Here is a 16853-nt window from a genome sequence, read left to right on the forward strand (position 1 = left end):
AAATATGAGGGCTCGTCCGGGATTTGAACCCGGGACCTCTCGCACCCTAAGCGAGAATCATACCCCTAGACCAACGAGCCATGTGACAACGGTATCATCCCATTTCTTTTTAGTACTACTAGCCAGATGACATAAGACCAACATTATTATGTTTTTATGATGGACTAGGTTTGTATACGTAATTATTCCTCTTAAAAACCGGCATTCCAGCTACGGAATTGACTTGAATGAAGACATAGCTAGCTTAATAGCTAATACTGACCGGAAGGAACAAGTAAGAGGAAGTAATGGTAATAACGTTACCGATTGCTAATAGATTTAACGCTATAATAGCAAGCTATCTGTTTTCTTTCTCTGACAGGCCTTCAGACGATTGCTAGCGTACATCACCTAGCTTTATGCATATATCCATTAGTAAATAAATACATTGGCAATGGAACAGCTCGACCCATACATATTGTGTATCTGTGCTGGTAATACCAATACACATGGATGTATTAAGAGAACGGTGAAACATCCTTGGTCGCCCTACCATTGTAGCTAGCTAGCTAGCTCCTGTCTTGTAGTGCGTTAGCCAGTGGATGGCAGCAGAGACATTCAAGGGTCAAGGGTGTAGCACGAGCGACCAATAGTTATATTTCAGACTTTACGTACGTCCAATCAAGTGCTTTGTGGGCGGGACACCGTCCTGCAAAACGATCTACTCCAAAATTCAACCGTTGTGTGATTGTAATCCTGAATCTAGTCTAAACTGTTTGATAGTTGTTCATGGGAACGCCTATCGGACACTATTTGAGGTCATATACGTTGTTTGTTAGCGTTAGAAATCACCTGCGTTCACAAGACTCTCCAAACGAAAGTGCTAAAATAAGCAGATGATAATAGTCAGCTAAATCAGCTAAGCTAACTACCTAGCTTGAAGCATGCCGAATTTTTGCGCGGCCCCAAATTGTACACGGAAGAGCACACAGTCAGATTTGGCATTTTTTCGGTTTCCACGGGACCCTGAGAGGTAAGGCATCATTTCTAACGTTAACGTCACCCACGTTGACGAAGATGTAACCCTTACTTAACCTTTTGCGCTTTCTTAGAGTTGTACTACTAGAACCGACTTTTGACTGGAAAATTATAAACATTTGAAAAGTTAGCTTACGTAATAACCAAAGCATTAACGTAATGATAAAGTTAACAGTTAACTCATAAACGTGATATGTCTTTTAACCCCCTGTCCACTGTTTTTGGGATCAAAACATCTGGGATCAATCAGAGCTTGCATTATGAAATTACTTGAGTTTATGTGTATCATCTCCCATTCGGCCCGGCTTTAATTTGCACTTCTTTTATTTTTGGAGTGTGTCACGATATCTGTCAAAAAACACTTTTGCAGTAAGCATCCATTTCATATGTGGGAGACCTAAGAGAATATGAAAAGTATTGCTGTGCTTTGTTCTACCTCCGGTAAGGGGCGTCTCAAAAACTAAAGCACGTTTAGTGGTCTTCACTGTAGCCTATAAAAATAACGGGCACGTCTTACTTGAATGTAATGTAGTCAAAGCTAATGTCATTTTTGAAAATTCAACATAAAGCAAGAACATTTTTTATTTATTTATATGTATTACTTAATTTCTGAGCTGTGGCCAGAGCTTTTTTCACCTCAGTGAGAAATGTCCACTGCAGTGAGTGGTAGAGCTGGGCAATATATCGATATTATATCAATATCGTGATATGAGACTAGATATCGTCTTAGATTTTGGATATTGTAATATGGTAAGTGTTGTCTTTTCCTGGTTTTAAAGGCTGCATTACAGTAAAGTGATGTCATTTTCTGAACTTACCAGACTGTTGTAACCGTTCTATTATTTGCCTTTACCCACTTATTATATCCACATTACTGATGATTATTTATCAAAAATGTCATTGTGTAAATATTTTGTGAAAGCATCAATAGTCAACCCTACAATATGGTTGTATCGATATCGAGGTATTTGGTCAAAAATATCGTGATATTTGATTTTCTCCATATCGCCCAGCTCTAGTGACTGGCTCTTTGATATCTGTTGTTTGTACGTTAGTGTAACAAAAGTGTCTGTCATCACCACACTCAAAAAGTTTAGTATGCACGTAATTTTTAAGACACTTGTCACTATGAAGAAGTTTATACAGACACATCTACTGTCTCAGAGTACATTTCGGTTTTTCAAATGTCACATAAAGCATGTGTCTTTTCTAGATGCCGAATCTGGGTAGAGAACTGCCGCAGAGCAGATCTAGAGGCGAAAACATCAGACCAGTTGAACAAGCACTACAGATTATGTGCCAAACACTTCGACCCAGCAATGGTTTGCAAAACGGTACGTATCTAACACGATTCTAACGTGCCTGGCAGCGTGTTTCCACTTATTTCCCAAAAATGAGAGTCTCCCGAAAATGGCTTATTGAAGTTGTTTTGCTTTTCAGAGCCCCTACAGGACTGTATTGAAGGATACAGCCATTCCAACCATATTTGATCTGACAAGCCATCTAAAAAATCCTCATACCAGACATCGCAAGCGGATTAAAGAACTTGTAAGAAACATATTGATTAGCTTTGTTGTTTAAATGTACCCAGTCTTAAACGTGATAGTTTGACCAACTGTTGTCGGATTTTTGTGAATTGAATTACGTTTTTTAATTTCAGACTGAAGAAGATTTAAGGAAGATTAAAGAAAGGAGATGTAAGTCAATAGGAAATGTATTCGTGCTCATGAATGTGAAACAATGGCATGTTCATTTTATTCAGTAATTTACTGAAAATGATCACTGTTCCTTTTTGGTTGTCTGTCTGTCTCTCTTGTCTCCAGTGGCGTCTTCTATTGAACAGCTTTCTTCCAAAAAAGATGCCGCCCTTGAGGATAGCACAAGCACCAATGAGGATGAACCTCAACTGTCCACAGAGGAGAAGGAGTTCCGCGAATACCTGCGATCCCTGTTTGAGGTTGTGGTCATGTTAGGGAAACAGAGCATCCCATTAGTGACTGGCAAAGCATCTGAAGCTGAACACATGTCCAACAACTTCCAGGCCGTTCTAGATTACCGCATGAATGCCGGAGATGAAGCTTTGAGGAAGCGGTTTCAGGCGACCGCTGTGAACACAGAATACCTGTCTGCAACCCAGCAGAGCCAGCTGCTGGACGTCTGTGAGAATACAGTGAGAGAGGAGATGCTAATGGAGGTGAGGGAGAGTCGCTTCTTCTCCCTAGTGACGGGTGACCTTGTTGAATTTGCCAACGAGAAACACCTGCCTCTATTTTTACGCTTTGTGAATCAGCACAACGTCCTTCGAGAGGAGTTTTTGGACTTTATGTCGTTTGGTGGGGATGAGTCTGCACTGGTAGAGAGGCTGGAGGCCCACCTGACTGACCGTTGGGGGCTCAGCATGGAGGACTGCCGTGGTCAGGCCCACAAGGCCACTGGGACGTCCACCACCAAGATGAAAGCTGTGGCAGTATTACTGATGGAGAAGTATCCCCTGGCATTGCATCTGCCTTGCTCTCATACGGCACTGAACATCCACCTGGCCAACAATCTTCCTTTTCCCAATGTCCAGGTCGTCATGGAGACTCTGCGAAGGATCGGTGCTTTCTTCACCACCCCGTTTACTCAGGATGAGCTCGAGAAAGCCATCTCTACTCACTACCAGAAAAATGAAGAGAAAGGAACTGCGGTAAAAGAAGCCTCTGGCTCAGGATGGACCGAGCAGCACAGCGCGTTTGATGTGCTGCTAGATATGTTGCCGCCCCTGCTGCTGTGCATGGACAGCATTCGGGACAATGGCGACGGCAGGTTTGCCGACGCTGTCACAGCCGATGCGTACGCAGTCACAGAAACCCTGTCCGACTTTGAGATCATCGTCACCGTCGTCATCTTAAAGAATGTCCTCACCTTCACCAGAGCCTTCGGGAGGAATCTCCAAGGGGAAACGCTCGATGTGTTTTTCGCCGCCAACAGTCTAACCGCTGTCCTGCATTCACTGAATGAGGTCAATGATAACATTGATGTCTACCATGAGTTCTGGTACGAGGAGGCTGTGAGCGTGGCCAATGTGATGGGGGTTCCTGTGAAGGTGCCGAGGCTGTTTCTTCGGAAACAGCGTGCAGCTGACATGGGTGAAATCCAAGCCGAGGCATATTTTAAGGAGTACGTGACCGTCCCCGTTATCCATGGCGTCATGCAGGAGGTGGAGGACATGTTCTCCGAGACCAACCTCAAAGCTCTTAAGTGCCTGTCACTGGTCCCAGCTGTCATGGGCCAAATGAAGTTCAACACCACCGAGGAGAACTACGCAGAGGTTTACCGCAACGACCTGCCCAACCCAGACACGCTCCCCGCCGAGCTTCACTGCTGGAGAATCAAGTGGAAGCACAGGGGCAAAGAGGTGCGCCTGCCCACCACCATCCACGAAACCCTTCAGCTGCCAGATGTCAAGTTCTTTCCCAACGTGAACTCCTTCCTCAAGGTGCTTTCCGCCCTGCCAGTTCTGAAACTGGAGGACAACCAAAGTGACACGCCAAGTGAGCGGCTGCAGGCTTATCTTGACAGCATGCCCGCCGAGCAGTGGAACAAGAGTCTCGCGATGCTCAGCATTAACACTCGTGTCAAACACGACTTGGATGTCATGGTAGACAAATATTGCAGACTCTATTCAGAGGATGATCCGGAAGCCGAGGCCGAGGCCGAGCCCGAGGAAGTGGCTGAGGAAGATGCCGCGATGAAATGATGTGGCACGGACACTGAATTCGCTTAGGTGTTCTGGGACAAAAAAGGAAAGAAATGTATGTTATCAGTCATAAATGCATCCTCCTTTTGGTCGCTCATTTATGTTTTGGTGCACGTACACCTAGATATACGTACTGAGGATTTGAATGCAGATGATTACTGGTAATGGATGCCATTTGTGTTCAGTCCCTGAGGTTTCCAAGAAAAAAGAAATGACCCTTTTTTTTCTTATTGTATGTTGCTAAAACAATAGCTCATGGAGACTCAATAAAAAGTGCAACACCACAAAATGTTTGGAGACTGACAGGGGCGCGATCTGTAAATATTCGAAGTTCTGAGTCCTTGTCAGTCTGTTTTATTGTGATTACCCTCCTCTGTAATGATGCTGTGATCTCAAGGAAAGTATTTTGTAGCCTTTTTTTTCTTCTTCATTTATTTTATTTGTTGCATTTGGTAGATGCGTTTCTTTTTGTAAAAACAATAACGGCCATAAACGTCTCGTATACTATTAACTTTTCTCCATTGTGGGCTTCTGATTCACATGCCGAAGCCAGGTGGCCCTGTTGATCTACAGCACGTTGATTCCTCTCCACTGACTATGAGGCAGAAGGAGCACAAGAGGGAGCAGTTACACCAATATCAGCTGTTCCGTAAAATTCATGCTCAGTGAGAAGACATTTCTTTTAATAAACAAAAAGTGTATACTGCTAGTGTGACATATTTTGGATAGTTAAAAAAGGCCAGTATGTTGACAGTTGATATATTTATAGGGTACATTCAGATGGACATAGCATTTGATCAAATCAAGAAAAGAAAAAAACAATTGAATTGAAGTAATTGTATGTTATTGTGGTCAATATGTAGGCCATGGCAAGATGATCAGATTTGACATACCTTCCCAATCTGTTTTCCGTTTGGTTTAATAAAATCATTTGTACAGAAAGCCAGATTAAGGCACTTTGAGTGTCAGCTTTGTGGCAACATTTTTACTCTGTCTTTAGTTGTATGCTTAATTTTTTGGATCCATCTAGTTACCACCTTAAAATAAGAATGACATGCAAACACCACATTGAAAACATGTAAATGTAAATATTTGATTCATGTCGTTTTGATACGTGAGAAACCATCACCTTTATATAATTCCGATTGTCAGTGTCTCCTCCCTCTCTGCTGGCCAGACGGTGACGAGCTCAGGTGATAGTTCACCGTGCAAACTCACAGACCCCGGGCATCTCGAAGCATCACACGGATGTGGGTGGGGTCGCTTTGATGCGCAACCAGACAGCAACGTGCACTACACAGCAAACCCCAAAGTCCCTTTAAACTTCAGTCAGAACAAATAGCCTGCAGGAGGACAGAGAGGGAGGCGTGGGGGCTCTACTTCCCTTAGTCTCAGGCAAAGATCGGTGACAACAGAGTGTTAACATCAAGCTTTAAGGAGGAATAACCCTGACTGGGCAGAAACAGAGGGTACAGGGTGAGGCACCGGACCGAACGCTTGCAAGTCTTCGAGTCGTGAGTAGGGCGTTTATTTACACCTTCTTTATTATCCCTCGTCTAGAGTTTTTCTGTACATCTTTTTCTCGCCAGCCTCCTAGTATTTATCATCATGGCATGGCCGTGCATCACGCGTGCTTGCTGCATCAACCGCTTTTGGACCGAGCTGGACAAAGGGGACATCGCGGTGCCTTTGGTTTTCACCAAATACTCGGATGTGGCCGACGTGCAGCATTTTCCCCATCACCCGCAGCCGAAACTGAAGAGGGCCGGAGCCATTGCCATAGAAACCCAGCCCCATCCCGGTGAGCAGGAGGCTGGGAAGGCACCGCCCGCGACGGGTGCCGCAGCGGGCAATGATGGCTCTGCGTCCGTCATGCGCCAAGACTTCAAGGCGTGGAAAGTGCGCCCCGAGCCCAGCTGCAAACCCAGAAATGAGTACCAACGCTCGGCAGCCCCGTTCAATACCGAAACTCAATACCAGAAGGATTATAAACCCTGGCCTATACCGAAGAAGCACGACCACCCCTGGATCCCCAAACCCAGCCCCACCGCCGCCACCAGCACCTCCGGTGGGCCGGAGCGGAGCGCGGGGAGCGGAGCACAGGAGCATGTGGCCACCGAGGCCGAGAGCGGCGTGGAGAAGAGCGAGCTCGAGGAGAAAACGCAGGAGAAAGAATCAAAGGAGCCGACGAAGAGAAGCGTGAAGAGGGAAAAGTCAGCCGACAGACAAACGGGTGAGAAGACAGAGGCACAAGTGCCTGCAGATGTGAGCGCCGAGCAGAGGAAAGGCAGAGCAGCAGTAGACGCTCTCAACAGACAGATAAAGCAGGTTATGACGACTTCTAGCAGCTACAGGTAAGTCTGCGAGAGCGTGAGCCATCATCATGCTGCCTAGTATGAAGGGTGTTTCATTTATTCTAAGCCCTTTGAAATAAAAGCATTTAGCTTAACTGTGGCTTTAGAATGGTTAACAACTGAGGCATTATAAGGCTATTAACGGTGTTGCATACAAGTATCCCATTTCTGAAAGCATTTCAACTAACACACTAGCCTCTGTGGGCCACACTGCTCTGTCCAGTGATGAAACATTAGAGATCACCAAGGGATGTTTGGTAGCCTATTGCACATGGTCTCCTCTTACAATCTCCAGCGATTTCCAAAGCAAACTGATATTGCCAGAGATAAAGGTTTCATTATTGATTTATTCCTCTCTCAGAGTAGCCTACTACCAAATCAATGCAGTATAGCCCATGAATGAGTAGAGCCAGTGAAAGGGTCTAAATGTAATCATGTGTCTTCATGTGGTTTAGTTGCAGGCTACCTCTGAATTGAATTAGGGAGGCATGATGCATGCCAGTTAACTTGCTGGTTTCAGCCTCTCCAACATTTGTTGTTCTCGTACCGGTACCTTCAATTTTGTGAATAAAAGAAATGTATTCCAAATGATAATTTCAAATGAACTCAAGTGACCAATACACGTAATGTGCCACTTCTTAAAGCACAGTTACGCTGTGCTTTGTGAACAGTAAAAAACTGAATCTGATTACATAATTAATGAATTATAGATTCATAATTGGCAGTTGTACAAAAGAAGAACAGCGACAGGTAGGCCTACAAGAAGAATAATCAAAGAAACCAGAGGTGAAGTAAAACCCATATGTAGGCTATTGATTAAAACAGGCTTTCCTGTTCAATTAAATACTTTCTTAGTCACTGAATAGATAGCTTTGATTTCAGCAAATAATAGGAAAAAAAACATAATTCAGTTATACGCTGCAATACCAGTTAGTTACCAGTGATAAAACAAAAGCATTAATTATTGTTTCAGTATATAGCAATACGAATAATCTCTCAATATCTATAGTTGCTGATTTTATAAATAGGCTAATTTCCTGAAGTGGAGCATTGCATTTCTCTTGATAGTATCTTAGAAAATGTGTACCTCTTATTATATATACTGTAGGTGTTTAAAAGTCGATTTTAGCTTTTTACAGTCGGTAAAACAATACATGCTGCTATGTCAGGTCTTACAGAACTTAGAAAGTACATCTAAAGATCAAATTCTGACATCAATGCTAAAAAAACAAACAAAAAACATGTAGCCAATATGGAGAAATTAATAGGCAACTATGATCCTGTGATACAAATCAAGTGTTTAGCAATAAACTGGCAGCAGAGCTCTCACAGCCTGGAGTTATCATCAACAATAGACATTATAAACACATAGAAAAGTCTCTCATTGTCAATATAAGACCAATCAAATTTAGTTTTGCCATGTTTTTAAGTGGACAACACTTTGTATTAAACTTAATCTAGATAGCTGCTCCTGGGGGTGAGTATTTGTCATTTATCAATCTATCGATCAATCAGTTAGTTTGACCAAAAGTTAATCAGCAACTACTTTGATAATCGATTACTCCTTAACTCAACATTCTCTGGTTCCAGCTTCCACAATATGAGAGTTTAATGTTTTTCTTCTTCATCTTTAATCAAGAAAATAATAGGCCCAAATCCAAAGATATTCAATTAATCGAGAAAATAATTGTCAGATTAATCGATACTTGCAGCCGTAAAAACCTCTCTGTTTGCTTTTTTCCATTGTTCTTAGGACTGAGTTCAAGGCATATAAGGATGTGAAACAAGTGAAGGCCATTAAAGCTCCATCTCAGTATAAACCCCCAGTGGAGGAGACCAGTCTGGAAACCAGCTACAGCGCCACATACAAGGGGGAGCAGGTGAAGGCTCACCCCGCTGACAACAAGCTTATGGAGCGCAGGAGGATACGCAGCCTGTACAATGAGCCTAGCAAGGAACCTGCCAAGGTAGGAGCATGCCCACACACAGATCCACTGATGGTAGTTTGGGTCTGTGAAATACTGGTACCACCATTTACTATTTACAAGAGTTTCCTTTAAGTACACTGAATTATAGCCATGTATAAAACTCTATTAGCCCTGCTGTACCCTAGGTGTAGTACTTTGTGATTAACACACTTTGTCAGTTTTACTGTGTTTTGAACTTGAGTACTTATTCACTGGAAGTGCTGCTGCGTAAGTGTTATACAATGTGAACTGATGGCAGGCGAGTTTTCATTGTTTTCAGAATTACCACTAACACCAACAAAATGGCTTCATATCTCAATTTTAAGACATTTTAAATGACAAAATAAGCACTTGCCATTGTTAAAATATTCCACCATGCATATACATCAGCCAGTGAAATGTTTAAATAGCCAGTCTGTATTTTAACTAAAACAACATGCCAATGCAGAAAATATTTATTGCATCAGTTTGGCAGCCAGTGACGTCATCTCTATTAATGTAGGCCTTTATTTGAAGATATTCCTAACATATATTGGTATCTGCGTGCATGTTATCGATAGTTCAAACAACATTGGTTAATAATGTGTCTATAGTAGTGTGTTCATATGGCCACTCCCTCTCTCATTCTTGTAGGACGTCTCAGAGACTGAGAGCAGCTCTGTTCTAAATCTGCTGTAGTCAGGTGTGTTCTCTGCTTCTTCTAGAAGGCATGGAGGCTGACCTCAAATTTATCAGACGCAAACGTGCATATTGTCCACATACACACACAGTATGCACCTTGGCCAGTACGAGCCACAGTCACACGTATCACCCAACTGCCATATGCAACCCTGCAAAAACTATCAGCTACAGCTTCACTGTTTGCCCACCTCATAGCCTGCACCACCTTTTATGCAGCTTAATTAAAAAAAACTGACCCTGCAAATTCTGTGGGTTTATGCAAGAGTGTGGATTCATTGAAAAATGGAAGAAACAAAGAAGCTTATATGATACCTCTAAGTAACCGATAAGAATGGGGAAAAAAAGCATAATGGTATTTCATCAGTTTTCACACGCCTGCACACACAATTGGCTCATTATCAATTTTACTACATACAAGTGGGAAGAGAGGCACAACAGGGTGTGTGCCAATGGCAAGTGGTATCAAACATTGGTAACACTTGTTTGCAGATGATGTTATCCTTTTGGCTTTTGATGTCTGATTTGTGTAGTAACAGTTAGCAGCTCAGTATGATGCAGCCGTGGAGATCTAATTTTATTCTTCAAGGTCCAAAGCATCAAGAAAGTGTACTGAAAATTAATAAATGTGAATCTGGACTGTATTGTGAAAATCACCATTGTGCACAGTACACTGCTTTTAAGGTTTTTTTTGGCCATGAATGACACATTCCTCTACCACGCCCAATGTTAACATATTCCACCTTGACTAACGTGTCGTTTGTGGCAACAAAATTACTACAACCCATTTATTCTCAGAAATTTCACCTTCATTTTTACTGTCAGAAAAAAGCCTTTTACAAACATTGTCATTTCTTACAATATACAAGTTTTTAAGGTTTATTTATTCAGCAAAAGTTGAGCATGTTTGCAACTTTTTTGCTGTACACCAACTCATTTATACAAATTAAACATCTGGGAGGTTGAGTCTTTTATTGTTGTGGCAACCCCACAAGTGCAGAGAGAAGCTAAATGCCTTGCTACCATTTGGTATGGGAATTTGAACCAGTGATCCTCCAGTCACACGCCTGCTTCCTAAATGTCTAGGTTTTGCCACCACAGTTAATAGTTGAATGTTACCAAAATATTTAATTATTTAAAGTGTACAGTAAGACTAACATCATATACTAATATAAACCCTTAACTTTGTATGTTATGGTTTCTTTAAAATGTCATAGAAAAATGCACGAAACACTGTTCTATAAAAGGAAAGGCACAATTGCACCTTTTGTGCTGTTTTTTCTTCTTCTTTTATCTTCATTGCACTAACCATATAATGCAAATATCACCTATACCATATGGTGTCATTTGCCTGTCATAACTTTAAGTAACAGGAGAAAAAGGGTACGTAGTGCATGCTAAAATAGGACTTTGACATGATTTAGAGTCTCCATGATTTAAGCAATCACTTGTAAGGAATAATTTGAGATTTTGGGAAATGCACTTATTTGCTTTCTTGCAAACAGATAGATGATAGGATTGATACCATTCTCACATTTAGCACAAAGAGTGGAAACCATGACAGTAAGTCACTGCTCCCTGGCCAAGAAATAGTCCGGCACATAACACACCTTAAAATGTTGTTGTTATTGTTGTTGTTGTTTTACCTTTGACATAGCCAGGCTAGCTGTTTCCCTCTGTTTTCAGTCTTTATGCTAAGCTAACCGGCTGCTTGCTGTAGCTTCATATTTAATGGACAGATATGAAAACAGTATCTCTTGACAAGGAAGCAAAGAAGTGCATTTCCCAAAATATCAAACTATTGCTTTAACATCAGTTAAGGTTTAATTCACTATTTTGCCTTTAATGCAATATTTTCACCTCTATTCTCTTTCAGGTGGATAAACCAGTTTCTCGCACCAAACCAAAAAAGACACCAACAACAACAACAGGGAAAATGGTGAAAAAATCAAAAGAGAAGCAGATTGCTAGTTCCCAGTCAGCCAAGAAGAAACCGTCTTTGGGCGCCCCAGAACCCAAACCAGATGGAGCTATCACAAAGAAGAGCAAAGAGATTAGCAATAGACTGGCTGAAGCGAAGCAGTAAAAGTAGTTCCTCTCTACACTGCGTGATCAAAAAGGTGACTTGATGAATTAGGCAAATTTCTTCCCTTTGGTTTATTTCCTTACCTGTTGTTTTTGCTGTCCTGTCATATATTGTTCACCTTTGAATGGGCACTGATGTTGAGCTTTTAGAATAATCCAAATAATTTCACTGCAAAATGTGTGTGTGTGTGTGTGTGTGTGTGTGTGTGTGTGTGTGTGTGTGTGTGTGTGTGTGTGTGTGTGTGTGTGTGTGTGTGTGTGTGTGTGTGCGCGCGTGTGTGAGAGTGTGAGCGACTGTAAATGTGTGAAAGTATGTGATTCCTTGTATTTTGGTGCACAGAACCGCTTTTAGTATTGAGCACATAATTTGCACATTGTTTATATAACTTCTGTTTGACATTGAACTATAAAAAAGCCATCAGTACACATGTAGTATGTGTATCATAGGACATGTTTACCTTTGTCTGAATGGATAACAATTGCGATCAATATTAAAATGATTGTAGAAAATGTCAAGGGGATGCTTTTTCTCTAAGACTGTATCACATAAGAGGTTTTGTGATAGTACAAAATCTGTTTTACAGTTGCGTTTCCTAGTTACAGTGCCTCCGCTGTATGGTCCTGGTTTTCATTTCATTGTTCTGGATGATATCTGGTTTTATCAGTTTGGTTGCTAAGAAACCAAATGAACTGTAATATAATTGCTAAAGCTTGCATGCAGGACCCCGTTTTTGGTAGTAGCGACATTTTAGCAGACTATATGTCACAGTCACATTTTAGCTTGTAAATTGAGCCATTAAAGATAAACATATAGGAGCAAGACCTTTTCAAATATAATGCATGTGTAGTAATAGATTCTGGTCACACCGAAAAACAAAAGTACATACACTTAAGTCAAATCCTAGTCTAGTGGCTGTTAAAGCTATAAACTAAACACACCAGCAGTATGGTTTCACCCACAAACATTCTCTTGCAATCTAAATGGAGATCCACTCTTTCGATTTAGTAGGAATACTGCAGTTCTTATGATGACTCAGTATTTTGTGACATTGTACTCCATCCGCTCCTCTGAGCTGTGACGCTGTAATTGTGCTAAATAAGAATAAAAAAAATTATGCATATAGGCCTGAAAAAGGGAGAACCTATTGTATCTACTCAATAAATGTCACTCTGAATGGGCTGATCTCTCCAGGTGTTAAAGGACAAGGAATGGGCCAGGACTTATCGTTCAGCTCTTTAAAATGCTGCTGTCTGAAAATGCGCAAATCACATCTGTTCATTGTGAGCATGATATGAGGTGTTTCTACTAAAACCCTTCGTGGCCAACATGGCCGCAGTGTGTGAGAGCTCAGTCGAGCACTACCCACCACGAGTCTGCTTCCATGTTTAGCTTCTGTGTGTGTGTGAGAGTGAGTGAGTAAGAGATGTTTTTGTGTATGACCTCTACAGCCTGCAGCCTGCTAGCATCAAGTCTGACCCAACCACTAGATGTGCTGCTATGCACTCCAACACCCTGGTGCTATATCTCTCATTGTATATGCTGTCTGGTTTGGACTGCGTGTGGCGTCAGACCAGAGTGAAATGATGAATGACAACATCATACTGCTGCAAAACATGTTGTGATATTGTGCTTGTACTCTCAGCTTGCTCTGAATGAACTCTGATTAAAATAATGATACAGGATCCTGTGTTGTGACTTATTTAACCCATTAGTGTTCCTTTGATGTATTTTGTAAGTTGAATAACTGTATTCTACCGTCACACCCATAATCTCCCAAAATATTGCTTTTGAATTGCAGAAATGTAAAAAATAATTGTTAAAACTATGTTTTTTTACTTAATATTTGTATATTAATATTAAGTGTGGATTTAATGCAGCAGCCTTTAAATACTGATGAGTAATTTTACTCATCAAAACATATTCTGTAAATTCTGCTGTATATTTTTCTAAATATTAGGATAATATCAAGGCATTTAATTAGCACAGTGAAATTGCAGGAGATGATGGCTATGTTGCTGAGAATACAAAATTAACCTAACCCAGCATTAAAAAACAGGCCTTAGAAAACATTTACCAGGCCTGGATTTTATTCCCACAGCACTCCTAGAGGCCAAAGTAAGCACGGTGTGTAAGGTTTTTCAAAGAGTAGGCATGTTGTGCCCTGCACAGCAGATGTTTTAATCCTCAAAAGTCAGCCACCATTTAGAGCCATTTAAAGGGTGTTTTTCTTAATATGAGATGTTATCGGTGCATCATTTTTTCCATGTTGCTTACACTGCAGGGATTTTAATAACTAAGAGATGTAAAATGTTTAAACCAAAGATTCAAAGTCCAAATGTAATTTGGAAACATTATTTGATCATTTTTTCAGTTCATTCACTAGCTAGCTTTTGGATGCTGGCGGTCATTTCTCTGTGAATCAGTCATCCTGACATAAAACTGCATGAATAATTCAGTTGTTATGGGCCCTTATGTTTGCAGAGCAGCATGAAATATTGAATAACAGATAAGCGATGGCACTGGAGCTGCCTAAGCTCTGTCCCTTCTATAAAAGACTTATCTGGCTGGTTACAGTCTCATCTTCATTGCCTTATTATATTTTGTCAAAGGTGTAGAATTGAGAATTCATACACATGTTTTACTGTGTGTGAAATATACTATATCATTTATGGATGTCCTTTTTTGTCATGTTGAAGCAGTAACTGCCAGTTACAAAAAAGGTCCTATAGCCATAGAATGTATGTAAACTAAATGTTCAGCCAATTAACAGCAGTTTAGGAGAGGCCACGGATGATAGTTCCCAGTTTATGAGTCTGCACTGAGCCATTGTTTGACATACAAGTGTGGATGAAATGCGCACCACAACATAGCTATTTTAAACACTTGCATTTTTTTTAAACACCTGCATTGTTGTTATCAGTGTGCAATATTGTGTGACTTAATTTAAGTTGTATCAACTTCACATACTGTTTTTCTTGGATTGGCATAGTGTGGTGCTGGTGTTCAGTAAATTATGACCTCTAGTGGACAAGATCTAATACACAATCTCATAGCATCACGTGGACCTGGATAAAAAGTAAGGTGGCTGCAGGCAAAGCAAAGTAGCTCTGATTTATCCTCCTTTAAATCCAGTTATTATAGGTGTCCACGCCTGCGTGGCTCTAATCTCTGTTGATATTATGGACATCCGAATGCTTGCCAACACAAAGAAACCTTTTAATACAACATGGAAAATGTGAGAGAGCAACGTAACCACAGTGAGGCTCGCTATGTCAGGATTATTAACTACACATGAAAAAACTACATTGATGGCACTGATGTTGATGTACAGATCATCAGGTCATCACAAACACGTGCATCCACAATATTGGGACATACAATAATATTGGGACATACATACTGTACATACATACATACATATATACATACATACTGTACATACATACATAGGAAACAGAAATATAATATGAATGCAATAAAATCCCATTAAACACAAAAAAATTAAATATTAACAAAGATTGTAAGAGTAAATCCTTATGTTTATGTATCATCGTCGTATTTCTTTGGCACTCAACAATGGAAAGGGGTGACTACAATGAGGAGCTTTTTCTTGGGAGTGTTAAGCCTTCACCTCAAGGAAATCTATAAACAGAGTTTGGCGTGGTGGTAAAAGGTAATATTAGGCATAAAGACTTATGATTTAACAACACCCATACAACAAAACACACAAAGGACGAACAGGATCTCAGCAGTCACTGGCAGAAATATACTTGAAGGTATATGCAATTGACCTGCAACATATTAGTGTTGCTACAGGTGATGGATGAATGCGTCAAACATATGACTTTCACCCAGGTTTCAACTGTTTCTAGGTTGAAAAAAAGGTTGGTTGACTCCCTACAAATATTCATAATACATCCTTGTAATTCCAATTTAGCAAAATGTATGACTTATCTGATGTGTGTGTTCTCTTTGAGAGAAACTAATTTTTTTAGTAGCATTTGCATTGTTTTTTTTTTTAAATAAATGAAACCATTTTATTTTTTTTTCCAATGTATGGTAGTTTGAAATTTTAAAATCATCTTTAAAGCTGCTGTTTAGCTACCAGGGCTACCTGATATATATTTTACCAGTTTCTGCTATTACAGTCGTAGTATTTTGCAGCCTTGATTAATATGTGCCCTGAGTGCTTTTTAGTGTTGGTGTTTTATTCATTGAAATGTTTTACCTTTCAATCATGGAATCAAAGTTAAAATTAAAAAAGATTTATCTTCACAAAAGATTTCAGTTAAATACATCATTCTTAAAATACATATCTTCTCATTGACAAGCTGAACTATTCCAAAGTCTAACGTTTATTTAACGGAGGGCAGAATGTCCCTGCTGTATGAAAAGTATCAGCTGCAATAAAGCCTTCAGACTCCAGAACCACTTCATATAGTGTTAAGTTGAAAATGAGAGACCAGCTTCAGTTTACAGAAAATTAAAAAAAGGTAAATATATAAAACCTTTGCTGTCCAGTTTTCAAGATGATTGTGTTAGTTTAAAAACATCCTATTTTTAAAAGCCACGTAGACAGATAAGGGATTTTTTTTTTCAATTTTGTTTTGTTTTATATCAATCATTTTTCTGTTGTGTCAGGAAAACCGGATCACCCGGAGTAATCCTACACTTCTTTAGTTGAACCTGCAAGTCTTTGAAGTGAGGCATGACACCGGATCACCCAGTATAGCCACACTTGCTTCTCCTTTTTGTGAGGCTGCAGTCCCAATCACTGAGCTGCCATGTTGCCTCAGAAGAGGAGGGAGAGAGGATGGATGGGAGATAGATAATAGATAATGCCCAGTTCACACAAGACTTTAGCCCTGATTTTAGAGGAGTAAAGTCTGGCGGGTTAGGTTTAGGGTTAGGGTTAGTTAACCCAGCATTCACTGAGACCAGCTCTTCGTTTTGTTTTTGAACCTCCAGAAGGGCTTTTCTCGGGTCCTCAAGCTGTGAGTTTGGGGAACGAT

General features: G+C 40.6%; 2 protein-coding genes and 1 non-coding gene across 5 annotated transcripts; 2 read left to right on the forward strand and 1 right to left on the reverse strand.

The window, feature by feature from the left end:
- Nucleotides 1-8: 8 nt before the first annotated feature.
- On the reverse strand, nucleotides 9-80 carry trnap-agg (transfer RNA proline (anticodon AGG)). Its single transcript has one exon. It is a non-coding gene; the product is annotated as a tRNA-Pro (tRNA).
- Nucleotides 81-150: 70 nt separating this feature from the next.
- thap12b (THAP domain containing 12b) lies at nucleotides 151-5708 on the forward strand. 3 transcript variants are annotated; one of them, XM_078245975.1, is made up of 5 exons: nucleotides 151-168; nucleotides 2231-2351; nucleotides 2458-2565; nucleotides 2678-2714; nucleotides 2841-5708. In XM_078245975.1, exons 2-5 carry the CDS (start codon nucleotides 2337-2339, stop codon nucleotides 4754-4756), a joined length of 2076 nt encoding a protein of 691 aa, XP_078102101.1. In that variant the 5' UTR covers nucleotides 151-168; nucleotides 2231-2336; the 3' UTR covers nucleotides 4757-5708. The 3 variants fall into 3 exon arrangements, with proteins under 3 accessions (XP_078102101.1, XP_078102100.1, XP_078102099.1); XM_078245974.1 differs by lacking the exon at nucleotides 151-168 and adding an exon at nucleotides 211-290; XM_078245973.1 differs by lacking the exon at nucleotides 151-168 and adding an exon at nucleotides 684-1012.
- Nucleotides 5709-6092: 384 nt separating this feature from the next.
- Nucleotides 6093-13476, forward strand: map6b (microtubule-associated protein 6b). The gene is made up of 3 exons (XM_078243425.1): nucleotides 6093-7110; nucleotides 8864-9077; nucleotides 11632-13476. The coding sequence occupies exons 1-3, from the start codon at nucleotides 6365-6367 to the stop codon at nucleotides 11839-11841; spliced, it is 1170 nt and encodes a 389-aa protein (XP_078099551.1). The 5' UTR covers nucleotides 6093-6364; the 3' UTR covers nucleotides 11842-13476.
- The last annotated feature ends 3377 nt before the right edge of the window (nucleotides 13477-16853 follow it).

Source organism: Sander vitreus, chromosome 3 (genome assembly GCF_031162955.1).
Source record: "Sander vitreus isolate 19-12246 chromosome 3, sanVit1, whole genome shotgun sequence".
NCBI lineage: Eukaryota > Metazoa > Chordata > Actinopteri > Perciformes > Percidae > Sander > Sander vitreus.